At 36.1% G+C, this 21,701-nt stretch overlaps 1 protein-coding gene across 1 annotated transcript; it reads left to right on the plus strand.

Annotated features, from left to right (window-relative positions):
• Positions 1–468: 468 nt before the first annotated feature.
• LOC117603642 (uncharacterized) lies at positions 469–21,701 on the plus strand. The gene is made up of 4 exons (XM_034322982.2): positions 469–3,209; positions 4,519–4,780; positions 7,300–7,607; positions 17,542–21,701. Exons 1-4 carry the CDS (start codon positions 2,804–2,806, stop codon positions 17,616–17,618), a joined length of 1,053 nt encoding a protein of 350 aa, XP_034178873.2. The 5' UTR covers positions 469–2,803; the 3' UTR covers positions 17,619–21,701.

Consider the following 21,701-nt stretch of genomic DNA (forward strand, 5'->3'; position numbering starts at 1 on the left):
ATCGACAAAAATCATGCCGTTCTATCTATTCCAGCAAGAGTAGTTTTAACCACCCTCCTGCTCCTTTCAAAATAGAAGAAAATAATTTTTATAAATCTAAGAAATTCAAAGTATCACTATCAAAATACACTTTAGTGAAGGGTGAAACTATGAGTAACGTTCAATATTCTTTCAATGGTCACCGATATTGGTCCTATGTTATCGCGGAGCGGATGCAAAAAATGATGATACATATAACTCAGTATCATTGTGATTGCGGATACATACGGTAAGGTGAATATCGGCAGGAAGGGAGGTCGTGGAAGTCGGTGGATGCCGGGAGAATGTTGAGGCGAAAAAGAGGGAGTAGAAGCTGGCAAAGTGGAAGTGGCGGTGTAGGAAGGGGTAGGGCTGAACGCACCCCTGCCAGACCGGCCACCTGCCTACCAACCCTGTCTGCTCCACGACGCTTCCCAGTATTCGAGCGATCGCTACAACTCGCGCACGCAAATCCTTCGGCCGGGGATGTGCGTTTATCGCGCCACCGCGTCGACACACATCGTACTACGTAACGTACGAAGTAACGTAGTAGCAGCGTGCCCGTGTCGTGTTCCGGTATTCTGCTGACACGCCACCCTCGAAATTCGACCGATCGCCATGTACGACTCGGATAAACCAGCCTCGTCCGTCCCATTGTAACGTCACCGGTCCTTCACAGCTATGGATTCGCCGGGAATCACCGTGCGGGTATCCCACGAGTGCCCATGAAGGACGCAACCCCTATCCAATTCTATGGAGCCTCGATAAACCCTCGCCTGCCTTTCGATAATTTTCATCGTCGAGTTTTCATTAAAATTTCGAAAAGATTTGGAAAAGCATAGAAATCGAAATTTCGGACACGAAGTTTCTTCCTCGAGAACTGCAGTTCAACAACACATGCACCCTCGCTTCTGCGACAAGATTTAATGACCTCTCCGCGTTCAACGTGGACGATATTTATCATCGTTCTCAGCAATTTTTATCGACTTCGATAAACAATTTCCACGTCGATGTGATTAAAAAATGGATAACATCAGCTGGTGTCTAACGATCAGGTGACGAAGAGAATATTTGAAAAGAAATTTTGCGATTTTCGATGAATCAAGGAACACTATCTCCATGTGCAACACACTGTGCTAATACACGAATAACACGAAATCGTCTGAACACGGTTCGCCGAGGAAATTCTGATCGCGTTCCCGGTAATCATACCGAGTGGTAGCTTCCCTCGTCGTTCGCCTCTCGACTACTTTTTTCCAGTCTTTTTTTCTTTTTTTTTTTGTTTTTCGAAAACACACTTGACACAAGCAACTGCTGGTATTTCACAGTGAACGCCGCCTGACATGGCTACGTGTTTCGACCAAGTTTCGTTTCGCGTTTCACAAAGGAACGAGGTCATTAGGTACGCGAGAAAGCAGGAAGGGTCGAGGGAAGTTGGCCACGCGGGATTAAGCGTCCGCGCCACTCTTCCACGGGTCTTTCTTTTATTTCGAAAGGATGTCACAAAGGTCGATCCCTCGTAGCTCGATAGACTGACTTTCCTTCTCGATTGATCGACATATATCCTGGACGCACGTTCTTCCGATTCGATGGAATCCCGGCGAGGAAGCTTAACGGATCGCTAACGGTACTAATTTCGTCTTAAAACAAAAATGAACTGTGAACGAGTGAATAAACTTTCGCAGTTATTCGCTTAACCGAACCGTTCGACACGGTACATTGAAACGAATCGTAGACGATTGTTCGCGTTCGATCGTGTGTTAAACCCGCGGCACCGAATGATCAATTGATCGTAGCGAGAAGTGGATGAGCATCGGGTTGATCCATGATGGAGGCGGAAATCGAGCAAATTCTATTGAAACCCACTTGCGAAATGAAATGCGAGTTGGTCGATCTGTTAAATAGCATGATCCTCTTGATAACTGTCGTTAGATAATGTGGTTGATCGATGAAGAGGACAACATCGTTCAACTAACCAGCGAGGAAACGCTTGTCAAGAGTTCTATCGAGCACGAAACAGATCCTTCTTAGAATAAGATACATTTTCGGATCGGTGTGCTTCGATCGGACGACACTTGGTTGGTAATTTAAGAAATGTCCGAAGAAAGAGGAAACACAAACCGGAGGGAAGATAATTTTCATTCAGACGCAGCGACGTGCTGATTATTTCTTTTCTAAACGAAGCACCCTGCTTATCTCGTTTCCGCGCGATGCTCTTAATCTTATAAAACACCGGAACCGTAAAGGAAAAATCTTCGCTCGTTTTCTTCGTAACCGCGAAGATAAACGTTTAAAAGAAGATCAGAGAGAGTGCTCTGTTTTACAGAAGCAAGAAGTCACTCCTACAATTAGCCGTGACATTAGCGATACAATGGAAAAAGGTTGTCGATAATGGTCTAATAATCTCTTCGTTCAACCCCATTGGATATGCAGTCTTCGTGGATTATTCTATCCTTCGAAAATTATCCAATATCATTTTGAATTAAGGGGATAAGGAAGTTGAAGAACCTCGAGTGATCTGGCGACGTTACGTATCGAATGATAGATGGAAATAAAAAACAGAAGGGGTTAATTCAGCTTCATGTTGTCCCGATACATACGAGAGCTTTCAGTGGATAGTTTCGCGGAAGAACGTGGAAAGAAGAAACGAAATCCGGATCGTGAGGTGTCGGTTTTGTGACCGTTCGGTGAGCGGGCTGTCGAGAATACCCGCGAGCTTTCTTGTCGCAAAGTGGTCGCCATAGAGGCCGGTGAGGAACGTAATGTGACAACAGCTGGTGAAGAGATGACGGTGACTCCGTCGACTTCCGATGTCGCTGACAAGGCTGTTTCGACGGACGACGGTGGCAGTGGAATGGAGGTGGCACGTCTCGAAGCCGTCCTCGCTGCTCTGGTGGAAACGAAGGTGGAAGCGATTAAAGCGTCCTCCGCTTTAAGCAAACGTTCCGGCAGCGCGCCGGCAAGTCCTCGTCGGCTAAGGCTAACTTCCACTTCGACTGCCTCCTCCTCGTTGAATCATCATCATCATCATTGCCGTCATCAACATCGAAGGAAGAGTCATCATCATCACCATCATCATCATCATCATCATCACCATCAGCAGCAGCAGAACCGCAAGAGGCACGATTCCGCTCCTTGCGATGAGTTCCTCGGAGACGTCACGGAACATCATCATCGTAATTCTCATCATAGTGAGTCCTTTTCTGTCATTTATATGAAAATTTATTCAATTTCATTGAATTTTTCTGACTGCGTTGTAATTTGCATGCTACCTTGATAAAACATTTTAACAATAGTACCTTGATAAAATTTGTAATTTAAAATAAGATACTTGAAACCATTCGTTTTGACTAGTTTGGTAGTTCTAGTGTTAAGTATTTGGGGTACATTCTACTTAACTCGACTGCCGTAGTAGAAAAAGCTACGTATAGTCAGACACACGACGAAATAAATTACCGAAGATATTAAAAACCAGTTTTTTAATACGAATTCTGCAGTTTCTAATTTGACGTTATTAATATGATTTCCTAATTAGCAATTAGAAATAATTGATAGATATAGTACGAAGAGAGCAAAGTATCTAACAAAACTGGTAGGTAGATGACTAAAAGATCTCACGTACAGTACTTGAGATAATTGAACTACTTTTCTTGCTTCATTTCATTGCTTATTCTTTTAGTTCCACTGAGTTTCAATGGTATAATGCGACCACGGTATGATTGTTCTTTAAAGGGAGAAGATCAGAGTATTTGAAGTGGTATCGATAAAAGAACTCGTACTGAAAATTGACACGTTTAAAAATAAATAAAAACAAAGCGATTTGTTTGCTGTTTAAAATACTTCTCTGCAATAAATTTCATAAAATTTGATTGCACTTGTGTTACATCAATTTTATATAAAAATTTTATTAATTCTCTTGATAGAAAATAGTTGATTACCATTAATGGAACAATGAAAATCGTTTATCGTTAAACGAGTCATACAAGAGAATATCGGTTTCAAATATATGGATATCTTCTCACTGAGGAATATCGAGTAACAAAAGAGTGGATGATGTTGCCAAAGAAATAGTGCTTTTATAATCCATTGAAACAGTTCCAGTCGAGTACAATGACTTTTGAAATCTCTTGAATACCTGCTGCAAACAGAAATAGAATGAAGAATGTAATAAACCATAATATATCTATTATAGTTTTAGAATTTTTCTATCAACTACTATTCTAACGTTTTGACAGCGAGGTAGTACAAAAATAGATCTTTTTCTATGTGGAAGTGCATCGATGCAGTTTATATTTTGACGTAGGGTTAGCTTACGTCAAAGAATGGTTAAAGAATCGATAAATAATGCGATATACTGGCAATAAAAAAATGTTCCTTTTTAAAATTTGGCAGAACATGCAAAGGGATAATTACATTGATGAATCAGATAACACAAGACCGAAAATTTCATTTTGTTAAACAGCAAAAAATAAATAATTTGTATAATATATACTGTTACAGGTAAAGGAAGACGAAGAGCATCGGAAAGTCCACGACGTCCAAGAAAGAAGCGCAAATACTCAAAAAATCCGAACATCATTCACGGCGTTGTCCAAGACGTTCAGACTGGTCTTGATTCACGTTTAGAGCTTTTCGGAATGGATGGTGATCAAGATCTCGCATTGATAAACTTTGAAAGGGCTCGAGAGACTCTCAGCGATTCCTGCGAATATCCGCAGTTGCACCGAAGTGCCTGCTACTTTTCTCAAAGTACAGCTCAATTGTAAGTTTCACCGATAATGAATCGTGATAATGGATTGCAAAGCATGCCTCGTAGAGCAATCGACTATAAATTCATCGAAAAGAATTCATTTAATCCCAGGAAAGATAATCACAGACAGACTAAACTAACATCGAACGAAACGGTTTCATTAAACAAAATTAACTTTCACGTTGCGTGTCGCTCATTTCCGTTCGCCGCAAGTATGCCTTTCCACGTTGTATTTTCGTTGCGATGTCGGAGAGACACACTCGCGACTGTGTTTGCAAAGAAAGGAACTCTATTCTCCTGTAAGTGCAATATACCGTGAAACTGGGTCACCTCGGTGCGTGGTTGCACGTCGCTGGTCTCTTCGTTAGATGTTCATCCAATACGGTTTCATAGTATGTAGAATCATACGCGGAACAAAGCCTGTTCGGATGTATAATGAAACCTGGGTCGTTGCGAATGATCGAGGTGAAACGTCATCGCGCCCCCTAACCACATACTTTCCACATCATATTGCTTCGAGCAACCATTTCTGTATATTTGGCAGAGCGAACGAATAAATTTTCATGCCTCAAGAATTTTTGTCATCAATTCTTGGAAGATTTCCATGTTATAACGTGTGGAAAAATTGAATAGATACATTATGTTAATTCGAATTTTGATCGGAGACACTTTTGTTCATCATTAGCTTTATGTAGTACAACGACATTGTTCGTTGCGATCCACAACCATTCATTCTATATTAAGAATATTGATGAAACGTTTATATAGCCATTTTTAGCACGCTTTAACCTTTAAATTGATGTATCACGAGTACTATTTTGCGACACTTTTATGTCATCAAATTTTATTAGAATGTTGATGTTTTAAAATCGACAACTTAATTAAAAGAATAGCTAAAATCAATCAAGTACTTTTAATTGTAAATTAAATATAGTTTCATTACTATAGAAGAAGAATATTTTATTTACTTAAAAAAGGCATTATTATTATTTTTAAATTATATATTTTAAATCTTTTATCCACGCTGTATGTATTTGAATGAAAGAGATACGTTCAAATGTACTATCGTTTATTCTGACTGGTTCTGAATAAATTTACTTGAATATCGTAGCAAACAAAGAAAAGCACTATGTAGTTTCATTTTATTGCCTTCTTTGTATGCTTCTTTGTGGAGGTTAAACGCAAACAGAATAATGGCCGTTTCACGTGCATCAATACGGTCTGACTTGATATTGAATTGTACTACTTACGGCTGGGTTCCGTGTACCGTACGAAAATTACGTGGTTTTATATACAATACTAGAGCAATGTACTTCCTGACTTTTAACTATGCAATCATCACAAGGATCATTATATCTCTTCTTTTGTTCGACTTATCGTTAATAATGTGGCAATTTTAACTATGTTTCTATCATAGCTTCTCTAACTATTCTTTCCAGTTTCATTGCTTATGTATGCAATTCAATTTTAAAACCTAATTTTCTTGAAAATGAATTTTCAAACAAAAGAAATTTATTCTCTTTTATTAATTTGTTTTTACCTATAGAATCACCCTCTACTTGGCTGTACTGCCCTACCTGAGACACCCTGTATTATACTCTAAATTTATTAAAAAATTCTAGAAATTTGTTATCATATAATTCTACTAAATTTCAGTTGTTTTAAAGCTACAGTTTCCATAAATTTCACAAATTTGCATATAAATCTAAAATTTAATTATAACTGCCGCAGTGCGCAAATATTCTGTAATACTATGGAAATATTTTTTTTTTTTACGTGATGTTAAAGAACACACATATATTTTTCTTTGTTCAGTTTGCTTTAGTACGGGAATACTCGAAAATTGTAGCATGACCTATATTATGAATGCGTCAGTTGAACGTTTTATCTTTGCCTGACACATATTTGGATCAAGCCACTTTACTGAAGTTGAATTTTGTGTTTAATTATTTTCATTTAGAGTCGCCATTTTTACTCGTTAAAATTTGACACCTTCGTGCGACAGAATTGACAAGTTCGTTAATTTTTTTCAACGCGAAACATTAAAACCAGGTGTCAATCAATTAATAATTAATTTAATAAAGTATACTTTTAATTGCAATAGAAATGTACTTTAATCTTCTAAAAAAGCCCAATTATTTCTAGCTGCAATTAATCGTAATAGAACTTTTAGTTGGAATAAATTATGATCGATTAGTGTAATTGATTCCTAATTAGACCGATAATTACTAGTCCTGACGTCAGCGTAGTAGTATGACGTGATAGGTGTTCAGTATCCGTTTCTCCTAGAAAACCTGAAACAGTACTTTGATATATTTAATCATTAATGAAACTTTGCTAATGTATAGAGTTCCTGCATCTTCGTTAAGTGCATCCATTTCAAGAACCATTAAAGCTTACTAATTAGTATACTGCTCTTCGAAAATTTCTTACCGTATAATTATAATAGTTATTAGATTATTTTCTTAGATACTTATCTGTACATTTATATGATCCGTTGAAATAATAATTTGTGTTGTTTATACTTACAGAAAGATCCATTACGACGACGACGATTACGTGGCGTTGAACATAGCTGACGATTTGGAAGAAGAGGAAACCTTGAGCGGTCCCGAGAAGATCGCGGCACCTCGAGAGAAGTATCATCGACCCCGTAGAAAGCGGAAACGGAAACGGCGTAAAGTGGTCAATACAGGTCCTCAAGAGGAACTGGTTGATCCCGAAGAACTTCCTCCTCGTGCTCGATGGACGATCGTCGCGACTGCTTGTCTTCTCCTTGCTATGTCTTTGCTCTTGGTCGGAGTCACCCTTAGAATGGCGCCAATCATTGACGAAATGGGTAAGCGATGACTTCAATTTCTATAAAATCTACCTAATTAAATTAAATTAAATTATTACAGCTGCAATAGGAAAAACTTGTTTCTTATGCTTTTGATATTGCGGCACGGTTGCTTATTATTAAACTAAATAATATCTCGATGAAAGCTTTCAATGGAAAGATTTTAAATCTGAACCACTTAACTGCATTATTCACACGCATTAATTATATTTTCCTATAGCATGCAGAACACTCGACTTTCGAAAAGACTTCAATGCATAATGTAAACGTCACATTATGGATAGCCAGAATTTAATTAATTTCTTAATACCATGTGCCATGAAATTACACTGATAAATAAAAAATCATATTTTCAAAAAGGTTCTAAAGATTCTTAACATTTATACTTGAAATATATTGAACTTCAGAAAAACTTTCAAAGGATTATTAGAAGTCTGGTATAAATTTTGTTCTACCAGGTTGTCAGGAAGTTTGGAATCTAAGATATTTGGGGCATGTCTCTAGAGGAGCCAGTTCTTTGTATTAACGATGAAATATGCAGGCAATCCCAAGAGATATCACCTCGAATTGCAATTACAATCCGTTCATGTTTCACGATATCAATACCCTGTTGTCCTCTGAACGAACAGATATAGCAATCCCACTTTGCATTATGGCTTGATTATATTCGTAGCTCACCAAAAACAAGTGTCGAATAGTGCACAATTATTCCTCGAAACGGGAAAATCAATGTTGTTGAAATTAAGGCCAGAGAAGTGTATATCGATGAAGCACCTTTCCTCGTTTCGACGTTCATCATTATTCGTATTGATAAGGAATCCTTCTTTTATTCTGATATTTGATTGTTAACGAGATACTTGGCGAAAGTATAGTTACTCTCTATTTATCCAGTCACGGTCCAGTGAAATCAGGGTGTATTTCCTGGAACATAGGATTTCAGGTTGATTTCGGTTCGGCCTCGACGGTCCTTTAAACGGCCTGGCATTTCTCGCGTCACAAGTTTCGGCCAATTAACCGACGGAATTGTGCGGCGGTCGGTGGCACTTGTGCAACTGAAACCAGCGCGAAAAAGCACTTTCAGCTGGGATTTGTGTACCAACATCGTACACAGAACACATATACGAGCATACAGGCGTCAGGGAGAAACGGCGAATGCAGTGTGCGGGCTCGAGGGCGCTCCGCGCCTCTAAATTAAAGGCGCACGTCTGCGAATCCTCCAGTCAGCCGTCGGATTTCCGTGGTGAAACCAGCACGAAAACTTTATCCCGCGATTCATCCTTTTAGTTTTCTGCTTCTCGCCACCTTCAACGCGGCCAACAAGCCGTCGGGTCAACTCGACCCGCTCGACCTAAACAGAGTGTGTTCCTCCGAATGTGTTACCCAGTGCCAAACGTGCCCTTCCTTTAAACAAAACCGTGTCGATGTTCTATTTTCGGTCGAGGAATATTTCTTCTTTGGTCAATAGTGATCCGACGAGACCTTCGAACCGATATGTCGAGTAGAAACATCAAAGTATATAATTTAAGGGGGATGTTAATGTGAATCGATGTTTCAAGGAGAAGTTTAAGGCTGAGTAAGGTGTTTTTCGGTTGTAGGTATCGTGATTCATGTTGCTGAGAGGTAATTGGAAGATGGAATATTTCATGTAATTTTAATTTAGTTTCTTCTGGAACAGGGTAACAATATTACAGAGTGTTTCTAAGAATTTGGTATTAAAAAAGAGACACCGAGAAAATATAATTATTTGGCTACTGGAAGAGTTTGAATTATTGATTTTACATTCAAGATTAATAAGAATTGAACAGTAATATGCTCGATAGGTCACGATCAATTGAGTTTCAAATGTAAGATATTTTCGTAGAAGTACAATTCTTCTGGTTGAACGGATCTTTTTAATATCATCTTTACTCACACATCCTTTGCATGTTTTACTACTTCAAATTCTACCAGTTTATTAAAGCGTTGCTCAAGTGGGCGTAAAATACCGAATATTGCACAGCGGTATTTAAAAAACTATTGAAATGTTGATTTAAGAAATAAATACAAAACGTGGTGAAGTGTTGCTTGAATGAAAGCATTCGAATGAAAGAAGATATCTTAAATTATCTTTCTCCAAAATCTTTTTCGTAGATTCTTATATAGAAAGTATTCTCGACAAATTTCAGTGTTCACCAATTAACTCTAATCACTTGCAAATTGAAAATTTGGAACGTCAATTCCGCAAATTTATTATTTTTAAAATGAAAAGTATAGCTTGAACGTTTTTAAAATTATAAGGTGTATTTTAAATTCTGAATATATTGACGACGGGGAAATTTTAACCAAAATATGTATGTGCTCTCAAATTTCTCAGACACCTAGAAATTTAATAGAAAGGTGCTCGGAGCAGACCGGCTTCTTTTATCTAGTGTTTTGACATGCAAAACAGCAATCTTGTGGTCCATTAGGGTGAGTGTCCATTATGCTTTTAGAATCGAGTTACGAACTGTCTTCCCCTGGGAGCTCTTTTTTTTTAGTACTGACTTTATTGCTCTATTCGTATAAATGATAATATATTTTTACTGGAGTAATTTTGCTACAATTTTAACATCATATTTTTCACTTGACATTTAATTTCTGTTCTCATTCCCTTGACTGATTATTCAACTATACAAAATTTGTTAATAAATGACAATCACTCTGTTAATAAATAAACAGAACAAACTAAGCTTTTTTTCAACTACATAAGATTACAATTTTTTAAAACAAGAATAAAATTATAAATCTCTACAAGGAATAATTATTTATGGAATAATCATTTAGTTACTTCATTGAAATTACTTAATTCTTTGGGTCTTTTGAAAGTTAAATTGAATTTAAATATTTTTCTCTTTCTTTTAATAACCATCAATAATAACGTTGCAAAGACGTGGCTATCACGAACGTATCGATCCGATATATAAAACCATTAATCTCCTTATTGTAACCAGTACATTACACCAAAGCTATATAAGTGATTGTTGCTGTCAGTTTCTGTCAATTGTTTTAAATAATAGTCCTTTGAAATAGAAAATTCATTAATAAATGTTTTGAAAATTGATTACTTTAATATAACAATACCAAATTCTCAAAACAGAATAAATAATAATTCTAAGTGAAAGTATGATTAATAAAATTCTAATTTGAGGGAGGGGAATTGCTATAAACAATAACTTTACACTGACATACACATGTAAAATGACGGGGGTTAAAATAAACTAATTGAAACTGAAGAAAAAAATAAATTGAATAACATTTATCATCTGGTTTATTAGTTTATTTTATCCCCGTTCAATCTACCCGGGCAACTTTTCAATCAATGTAAAAAGAAATAACATTTTGACCCAGAACCCGAAAAGGAAAGATAAAAAAACGCGGAAAAGGCGGAATAGAAGGTTTGCAAGGAAGGTGGTAAGCACGAAACGTAAACAGTTATAAAACTCGATTCGGTTTACTTTTCTGATCGATACAAGGCGTGCAGCTATCGCGACTTGCAAACATTTTCTCGCACACGTTTCGACGCTTTTCCACGATACGTTTACATCATTATGCACTCTCGTGGAATCGGGTCAAGTCTGTGGCCGACTGATTTCTCCGACGTGTTCGATTTTGATGTACGTCATTAAAAGAACGAATATAACCGGATCCATGATTGAGACTACTCCAGTTGGCAGAAGCCTGATTCGATCGCATTCTTCGATTTCCCAAATTTCCCGTTGACGCACATAGCCAGACAGAAACGCGTATCCCGATGAATTTACAGCTTCACGGAAAACGTAATGGTGTCTCGAATAGAATTTTAAGAACAACCAGCCCGAGGGCTGACATTTTTATCGCATCTGTCACTCGTCTTGTTCCCTGAACGATTTCGAACTTTTCCGTCCTGGATGCTTTTATAACGTCGTTTCAAGAGTGACTGATGATTTTCGAAGTAAATCTTCCTATCATACTTTTTGACAGAGAATAAGAAACAGCTGATGTATCGAAGCTGTTTTAGAAGTTTGTTTACTAAACAGAAATAAAAAATGAGGAATAAATTTTCTATTTGAGAATTATTACGTGTTAATCTTGTTTATATGAAATTTTTTTTATAAACAATTTTATCAAATTTTTTTTCGTGTTTACGTCTATGAAATTTGGTTCATGGAAGAGTTTTAATGATTCAGTGACATCAAATGCAGAGGCTGACAGAAATAAATGTTTTATTTCGTTCTTTATTACTCCCAATAGAGCGATGACACAGCATATCAGATATTGCTGTAATTTCAGAAATTGTTTTACAAAGTTTTGCCTCGTTTATGGAACACTGTAAACCAACCGCGTCGTTTGGTATGCAATAAACCGTGGAAGCATTTGCAATGATTTATCATCGAATCGTTTTAGTATTCAGAGTCGAAGTATAAATCCGTGGTTTGACTGAAATAAATTCGTTTACTCTTGTAAAATGGCAAAGGGGGTAATGAATAGTGTGAAGATCCAACAATTCATTTTAATACCAAGTTTTAGCTAAGAACACCAGATGATCGTGATACGTAATTTGAAATTTTATTGCGCGAAGTTCAGCAGATTTACATGACGATAATACCACCGTTGCCAACAATCTCCAGCCATAAATTTTTGTCGGCTGACCGAATGCTAATTTTACGAGGAAAAAAGTAAACTGTGCGAACGACAAAGGGGTGGATCGATTTTACGGTATAGCGAACTCGCGACTTGAATGACGAAGAAAATCGCTTTAAGAAATTGATTTTCAAAACTCTTTGTTGCTAGACATTCTACTTCTTTGAATGGAAATAGAGTACAAAATTCAGGAATTTCGGATATTCCTTAATTGTTCAGTTCTCGAACCTCTCTTTTATTAACAGGATACCGTACCGTAAAAGTGACCGTGTATAGTAAGGTATATTATAATAACGATTACCAACCTGCTGACCCACTGAACATGTTAATAGTTGACGATAAAAAGAGGTCTAGGTTACTTCTAATACTGGAAAAAAAAATTAAAGAGCGACGTATTAAAGTTAACAGTGAAACATTGAAGAAGAGATTATTAAAAAATTTTGATATTCTTGAATTTAATTTTACTGAAAAAATAGAATTTTTAATTAGTAACTGGATCCTATTTTAATTAATCCAATAACGAAGTCAACGCTCAAATTACTATACAATTAAATTTGGATCAAATTGAAGATCAGATCCAAATAATTTTTAATTATTTCTTAAAGAGCGATTAAATTTTATTTCGATACTACTGTAATGACCATTCACCTCAAATTACTATCATCTCAATAAGCAAGTACTAAATATTCTATATAGCATACTGGATGCAAGTAGAAAGCCTGATCGTGATTACCTGAGAGTTCAAGGCATAATAATTACAAGAAAAAACTTGGCTTAACCTTTAGGAAAGTTTTATGTTTATTAAACATTCTGGTGCAGATTAGGAGATTCCTTAGTTCTTTATCTCTGAAAAAGAAAATTGCACTTAAATTTGCAAATTTTTAAAAAATATTTCATGATATCTCTGCATAATTTCATCGTTGTACACAGTTCAGGCTTACCTTCATGCTTGCATATAACGACCCTCTAATTAGGGGTCGAAATGTCCGTCTTCCGAGGGTTAATAAACGGCTGTTGACGATTTAAGTACACGTCATCGTCTGCAATGAAAGGGTTAAAAGGAGTCAGTACCGTCTGTTGAAAAATAGTAACATACTATATAACTATAAAATAAATAGACGATCATAGGATACAATCGATGCATTTCATGCGATTATATCACCTGTTACATTCGTCGTTCGCTCGTCCCCGTTTCACGAACATCGTTGACATTATTACGCGAATGTCCTTACAACAGCGAGAGCTGCTATACGCTAATATTGGTAACGAGTACACGAGTATTATCGATTATCAATATCTAACGTACCACAATAAGAGGGATCACCGAGCTATGTGCTAACTGAATCAGATTTTCGGACTGTTGTTCATTAAGCATGAACCTGTTTTCGTAAATGTATTCGATCCACTCAGAATCTAACAAATGTCGTTGGCTTAAGACGTTGACTACCATGGTAGTCACTGATGGTCGACGTCTCAAATTTTGTGTAATTAACACTAGAACTACAGACGTTTGATGTACACTTACTTTTAAGTTGAAAATAATGTATAAAATTAAATAGATCAAGGATGAAACATAATTTGACAATAGCCAATATACATTTCAACAAAAATACCTCGATAAAATTTATTTAAAATAAGAAACTTGGAACCAGTCATTGCAGTAATTGTTTAAATTGTCCTTTTGCTAACAATTGTACCTGAATCGTTTATAAAATTCTGGCTGGTGAAACATGTGTATCTGAATTTAAATGAACTGGTACAAATTTCCCGAAGGTTGTTTAAACGTACTGTTTTCGTTTGCGAGACATTTGGCCACGATTTTCCGGAAATTCGGTGTGTACCGGATGCGCGGATAAAACAAAGTAATTTTTTGCTGGTCGAACCTATATCCGTAAAAAGTTTCTCAGCGAAGCTTTAAAAATAACATGCCAAACATGTTCGACCTTAATAGGATACATAGCAAAAAAGAAATTTAATCTGACATTAATTATATTCTACCTCAAATATTTATTAATACAGATAAAATCTAACTATTTACGATCACATAAGTTTGATTTTATAAAGATCATCTTCTTTGGTGTTTGAAATTAGAAGATGACAGAAGGGAACAGTGTCAGGTTGAAAAATTCGGAAACGATGGGACGAATCAATTACAGCGAGTTTCCTCTTTTGATCAGCAATTTCCTAAGTGCAATGCACGACTAATTCATCGGGTTAGACAATCAGCAGGTATCGAGGAAGCTAAACATGATCTTGCAAAAAGTATTGCATCGATTCTTCCGCTTCTTCGACGTGCGAATATCCATATAATTTCGATCGAATCAGTAGGCGTGGATTTTCTAAATATTTGGCCCTGTATGTTTATCGGCATGCCGATGCCACCTATATACGTACGAGTAAGTTTAACCGGCATACACACACACGCATACAGATACATGGACACAAAGAAAGACGCAAGCGTATGCAAAACACGAGGGTCGATGGGGGAGGAAAGAGACATGGAAAGCGGATAGGTGGCCTGCTAGATCCGCCGCTAAAAATACACGTCGCAACAAACTCAAGGGTGACGTCCACTACATAGACACGACGTATTTAGCTGTCCTTAGTTATACTTTCATTCTCCTTCTTTCGAGTTGCCGTTTAAAAAAGACTTTCTTTTGTGTAACTGTTGCGGAACTTCTGTGAAATTTTCAACCCCTTGGCAATTTGCAGGACACTTTTCACGAAGGAAAAATCGTCCTAGCCTTGAAATCGTATCTAATTTATATATGTTTTTCAACCCTCCATACCCCAATTATTTTTGTAACTAAAAATAATTATAAATGTTGTAAATTAAATCTTCCATTTTAGTACCTGAGGAAATTATTATTATATTATTATATGTTATTAACGATTATATAATTTTAACATTTTCAAACAACAGAGTCAACCAATTTATTCATAAACAAAATATATAAATTAAAACTTTTATATCAAAAGCTTACAAATACGTATAGTATTCTGGTATTTGAAATTTCATGAAAACCATTCTTGTACGATGAATGTTTGATTAAATTTATCGCATAATATCCAAAATCTCGTTATGTAAATCGTGAACTTCCTATTTGGTTTATTGCTATAGCGTAGGTAACTGGAATCTGCATTGCATCAATATAATTCATGAGTAATTAATAACGCGAGATAGCATCCTAAACATAAGACTTGCATCGATGGAATTTCTACCTAAAACACGAATCTACTTAAAACACGACCTCAATTAATTTGCTACATTCTAATGTCACTGCGAAGGTGAATAAAATGTTGCTTTCCACCATAGGTGCCTCAGAGGAATAATTCTAAAGCAACCCTGTGGATGACTGTAATTAAGTACACTCTGAATTAATAGCCGAGAAAGCTGTTTAAGATATTCCGGGTCAAGCTCTGTTTGTGTCCCAGTGGGATATTTGGAGATCCCAACATGGGCAATTTGTTATAACAAATAGCCATGGACAATCAGAAAACATAATTTATTAATGACATCTACACTGTCAACCATAGATATTAGTACACATAAAATTTGAGGTAAATTGAAGACGAATTATTAAAAACAAAAAGATTTCTTTTCAAAGTTAAGAAAGAAAATCATACAACGAGGGGTTGAAAATATTCAATAATAAAATTATCGAAAATTTCCAATCAACAGATACATCAGAAATATTAATCCACTATGACGAATCGATCGAAAACGGTACAAGAGAGCGACGTGAATCGTCGATTATCCCGCTCGTCATCCGAACGAATAATCTTCTATATGGATGACACGTCATTTGAAATCTCTCATGAACCATCCCCGGATCATTGTCATCAATCGAACAATAGTTACACGTTGTATCCTACGGAGAGTGGGACATTTTATCAGTTGGATCCCGAAGCTACCGATTTCAAATTGGACGATCGTTCCACTCTTTATCCGTCGAGCAACGACGACGAACCGCGACGTAACGTTTCCGGTCACTCGAAAACCGGTAACTCGAAACAGGGGAAAAACAATTCGGAACTCGATCAACGTCCTAGCCGTCGTTCCAGCGTGCAATCCAGCCGTTCGAGAACAAACAGCTGCAGCAAACCAACACCGTTAGGTAGGAGACAATTGGGTCATCAGACTTTTCGATCGATCAGAAACGCACCCACATTGTTTGTTACTATACTGCTCTGTGACGTAATAACGATTTCGCGTTCGTCGATTAATTACGTCGATCGGTAAAATCGCTGTCACGCGTGGGCGGACATTTTTCAAACTATGATTGGTTTATCGCCTCTTCGATCCTTTTCAGGACGCGACCTTTCAATGGTGAAAAATGTATTTGTTCGAAAATAACATCGAGATAATATTAGATCATTTTTGTTTGCTATTCTGCTTCCACAAATTGTATAAAAGGGAGTGGGAATATTTTTATCGAGACGTCTTTGAGTTTAATTAGAAAATAATCAGATCGATGGAAAATCTATAAAGAAAAGAGAAAGAACCAATCATAAATGTTAGGAAACGAAACTACAAATGATTAAAAATAAGAAATTGTTCAGGAAATGGTAGAAGAGGTAGCACAAATAGAAGATCAAAATCGCGAAGAGCAAGTACTGCTCGAAGGAAGGATTCTGTTCGCCCCTTAAAGATCGAAGCAAAGGAAACTGAGAAGGTTGTAGAGGATGTTGAAGATACGGAGCAAGCAAGACGTCATCGAAGAATTGCTATGATCGTCCTGGGAACGTTTATTTTCCTTCTGGCAGCATCGGTTCTCGTGGTGGTGGTTACTTTAACCCACAGTACATTTTTGAGCCCTGCTGTGGGCTCTAAGGAACTTGCTGAACATCGTGCCCGATGTAATCATTTTAAAATAATTTTAATAAATAAATAACTATCCTCAGTAATAACAATTCTACATTAGGTATATATATACATTTAATTAAAATGATGATCATTTATTTTTTTTTATAAAAATCATCCTAAAAGTGTAATTTCATGGTCACAATTAATTTTCAGACAATATAAATGGCATGATTAATAAAATACATTTTAAATGAGTTACTTCGAGAGAAAGAGCGTGGTTAGTTTCAAACTATATACTAGGACTGTAAACAAAATATTTCATCTTCGCTAGTTATAATCCTCTACCAGTCATTTACTAAAATCGTTTACAGTATACGGGTATTTCCTCCTAGTCTCACTCCCCCATTTACTCAAGCAACGTAAATAAAGCTTAAGGCGTATAAACAAGCCAGAAGCAGTGATTAACGAAATATTTATCCGGTGTTCCAGTGCGACGTGAGAACGAGGAACTGTTGAATTCTCTCAACAGAGTCCTCGTTACGGAAAACTCGACGACATCTCCTTAAGGAAAGCGTCCTGGAGGCAGAAGAATGGTCTGTTTTAAAGCAGTTTATCTCGAAGGAAAAGAAGAACAAGCATCGAGGGATGGGGAGAGGCTGGTTTCGAAGCGGCAGGGATTGACGGTCGCTTTACAGAAAACGGCCAACTTTTATTACGATCGCGTTTCGTTCGACGAGTCTTAGGGAAAGATATCGAGTATAACTTGTCAATGTCGTGATGGTACACGGCTAATTTGTCGACTCCGTCAATAGCTCGAACTACGAAGGAAAGTTCGTGACAAAGTGGAATCGATGCTATAGTTTTATCCCCATTGTTTCGAAGGTACGTCCAAGTTCTCTTTTTCATTGAATCACGTATGTAGGTTTTGATGGACGTCGGATACGAGAGTAGTCGCGTTGAACTGGATAGAGATAAATAGGGAAAATCGAATAAAAATATATGACGATACACGTAATAAAAAAATAAAAAAAAGTTACTCGCGACGATTGAACGTCGCTATTGTTAGCTCGTTATTGTTGTTGGTGCGACGAGTCGACGATCGTTGGAGAATAAATTGTGTTATACGAGAAATTAAATCGCGTATGACAGCGGAAACCGATTCGTTTTGTGAAAATGCTGAGAATCGGTAGAGACACATCATATGCCCACAACGAAAAGAAAATGTTTCAAAGAAATTCGATGCGAATCCTCGTTGGGAAAAAGTTAGTTTAATATTGTTTTTTTTTTTATTAAATAATAAAGGTTTAATTAATTGTTTGATTGCTAAAGTACATTATAAAGATTATCCAAAGTTTCAAGTAGATTTCCCCAGGAAAAATCCATTTTTCAATTATTCATAACAATTTTTCAGTTAACAATAACTTTGTATAACAAATGATTTCTAAGAAAAAACAATTCTTTTTTCCAAGAGGATACGTTCATTTGTTTTGCGCTTCACGAGGTGTATAAACGTGTAAAGCCTGTTAAATGAAATATTTATAACCAAGCATCGACGTAGCCAAAGGAGTAGCTGAAATAATTGTTGTTGTCAATTGTTTGTAAAATACGAATCGCAGAAAAGAGTGTCGATTTGAAAACTTCTATCGATCTAATATCGTTTCAAGGAAAAAACGTAATGCAATTGTTCGGCTCTGTATATCGAGAAGAATAATGTCGCGATTTGCAAAATTCTGTTATACGAATCTGAATAGAAAAGCTTCATATTCCGCTGAAATTCATTCAATCAACCACTTTTCTCATAAAATGCATAATCAAAGTCGGCTACATGCAACCTATATTGTAACAATATAAACTAGAAAAGTTTATCTGTGCCACTCTCATCTCCATTTCAGATTTAGGATGATCTAGCGACTGGCAAGTAGTAAAAACCGTAGTTTCCGAGACCTCGCCTTTTAGAAATAATAATTTAACAAAGAAAAAATGAATTTTATGACAAATATTTCTGATAATAGAAACGGTTAATTAATTGTCGGAACGATGGATGAACGAGAAAATTCATTGACGATTGATGTAAATCAATGTTAATGATTCAGAAGAAAAATGAATAATAAAATATTAGTGAATTATAATTCCATAAATGAATCGTTTTATCCATCGATGCTCGACCAATTTCTATCTCGTCAATTCTTGTCTTTTATGCCGAATTATCAATTTTGCTAACGTACTATTTCTCTTACTATTCTAAAGGCAGCCGTCCTCAAGAAACATTACTCTTTTTCTCAGGAGATAGAAAGATCGTAAAGACAGGCTCTTTGAAACTGAAGAATATATTCAGAGAATGTTGAATAGAAAATCTCATGTTCAACGCACTCTGGACATGAACGTAAAGGGCCTTTAATTGAAAAACTGATGACAGATGGGGGTAAAGAGATAAATAAATAGATCGGTATATACACACAGTACTCTTCTAAAAAATTGCATAGAAAAGTGGCCAATTTTTGCAAAGCTTTCTAGAACGTATTTTTGCGTCGCACAATCCGACCTGAGTCAAATTTCTTCGATATCTATCCCGTAGGGTTAAATTTGTATCTCGAAACATATAGGATAAACAATTTATATCTGTCCTTCTTTATATGAAAAATCGAAATTTCGAATCGCGACCCGTTGCACTTTGTTAGCTCGAAAGTAAACGTTGTTACGACAGTGGTCACGAACACTGGTACTTGTATGAAATGTAGAGTACAATTGTAATCATAGATCGTTCGTTCGTATTTTTATTTTTTTTTTTGGCCAACATTGTCAATAAGTAGTTTCGCGATAAATATATCTAATAGCACATCGAGCTGCTAATATGTATCGTGTATTTTGTAAGAGATACGAATCTCGTTTTTCTACATGGAACCGTATGGAACATCTCTAAATCAAATCTCAAAGATCCTCGATTGTTTCTTAACGTGAAATACAGTGAGTCGCATTAATATTTAAATAATTATTTCTCGATATGCAATGGTGCAATAGACCCCTCTATTAAGAAATGGAAAATCTTTTTTTAATAAATGCTGAATTATTTTCAAAAATTTCAAATAACGATAACAAGATTAAATACAATTAAACTTAATATTATTATGGAGCTAATAAAAGATGAAAATAATTTTTTAACCCCTTCCTCCCCATCGGGCAATTATGGTTGCGCCATTGACTCGTAGAATTATAATTTTTTCTTTTAAAAAATAAAATGTTACTAGCCACAGTAGAAATAGCCATGCCTAGTGCGGCACATTACAATGTTTCAATTTTCTATTTCAAATTATTATTATATAAAATACCCTTGATTTTGAAATTAAGTTAGTGCCAGTCATTAATAATATCTGTGGCAATAAACGTGCCAATATTACACTCTCGTGCGAATTAATAGAGCAGAGATGGGCATCAGGGTAATCTCTGGATTCAATATAATACGTTATAACCTCAGGAAAATGGACAAGTTGATTTTCTATATTGACTCGGAACATTTTAAAATTCCTTGAAAAATGAAAAATGATAAATAGAACATTTTAACTAAGGAGAATAGCCTAGTATCCAATGATTGTTTAGTAGTGGAGGACTAAAGTCACCCTTAGCAATGAAAGGGTTGAATACTTAGTCTGTCATATTGTACCAGTTTCTCAAATATTCTCATTATATTTTGAATTATAATGTACCATATAACTCTGAGAGATTTTCATGATAACCATCCCTGAATTAAAATATAAATGAACCCTCTTGACGCACTCCTAGCGTTCTCGGTTCGAAGAGTAACGCGGAGGCGCAGGTTATTTGGCCTAACGTGAAAAATCTCTGCCGCTAGTATTTTCTTCCAGCGAGTATCTGTACATAGAAGGAGAGATTAATATAACTCCTGGTTCGTCGCGTATTATTGTCAGCACGGTATCATAGATACGGATCAACGCTTGTTAAGTAGGACGACGTAGAAACGGTATTCAAAATCATTGTATAATATTTTCGTTTCATCGATTTCCTTTTGCCAAAGGGTTGTTAAGAATTGAAATGAATTAATAATTCCGTTTGTACGTCGTCGAAAATCCACGAGGAAAGTAAAGCCCAAGAATTATTCTAAGAAGATGGAAATTAATCGCGATAACCTTTGGATTAAGTAGTTTAAGTGGTATACCTAGACAATGTGTGTGCCAAAATGGAAAAGATTACCACTGTGTCAAAATAAAAAATTGTGTAAGGCGTCATCTATTCCTTTGACAATCAAAGTACAGTGTGATTTGGAATTTCTGTGAATGTAAAATGACTATGCTCGAAGAAAAGAAATAGAACGAAGTAAGAATTGTCTTTGATGTTTCTAAATTGCGAGGTGATTAATTTCCAAAGATTTTCCTCCTCTTGCGTCTTCCTTTAGAAATATATAAACTTGTAAAGTAACAAAAGATGAGAGAAAAATAATTTCTCAGTCGTTTAAGTAGAAACACCACTTTTCGTTTGCTTGTAGGTATAATAGTTTTAACGTAGTCTTAAGTTAATTAAAATTATTTAAATCTTTGTTTATTTAAAATTTTGCATTCCAAGATTTGCTTTAAAAAATAGAAAGGGAAAAATTGTAACCCACGTCGAGTTACGCGAATTACAATAATCTCGCGATC

Source organism: Osmia lignaria, chromosome 11 (assembly GCF_051020975.1).
Source record: "Osmia lignaria lignaria isolate PbOS001 chromosome 11, iyOsmLign1, whole genome shotgun sequence".
In the NCBI taxonomy this organism is placed as follows: domain Eukaryota; kingdom Metazoa; phylum Arthropoda; class Insecta; order Hymenoptera; family Megachilidae; genus Osmia; species Osmia lignaria.

Excerpts from the sequence above, each read along its gene's own strand:
- LOC117603642 (XM_034322982.2), top strand. The coding sequence starts at position 2,804 with ATGACGGTGACTCCGTCGACTTCCGATGTCGCTGACAAGGCTGTTTCG. Across the intron at positions 3,210-4,518 it reads TCATCGTAATTCTCATCATA|GTAAAGGAAGACGAAGAGCA; the intron begins GTGAGTCCTTTT and ends ATACTGTTACAG. Across the intron at positions 4,781-7,299 it reads TCTCAAAGTACAGCTCAATT|AAAGATCCATTACGACGACG; the intron begins GTAAGTTTCACC and ends TTATACTTACAG.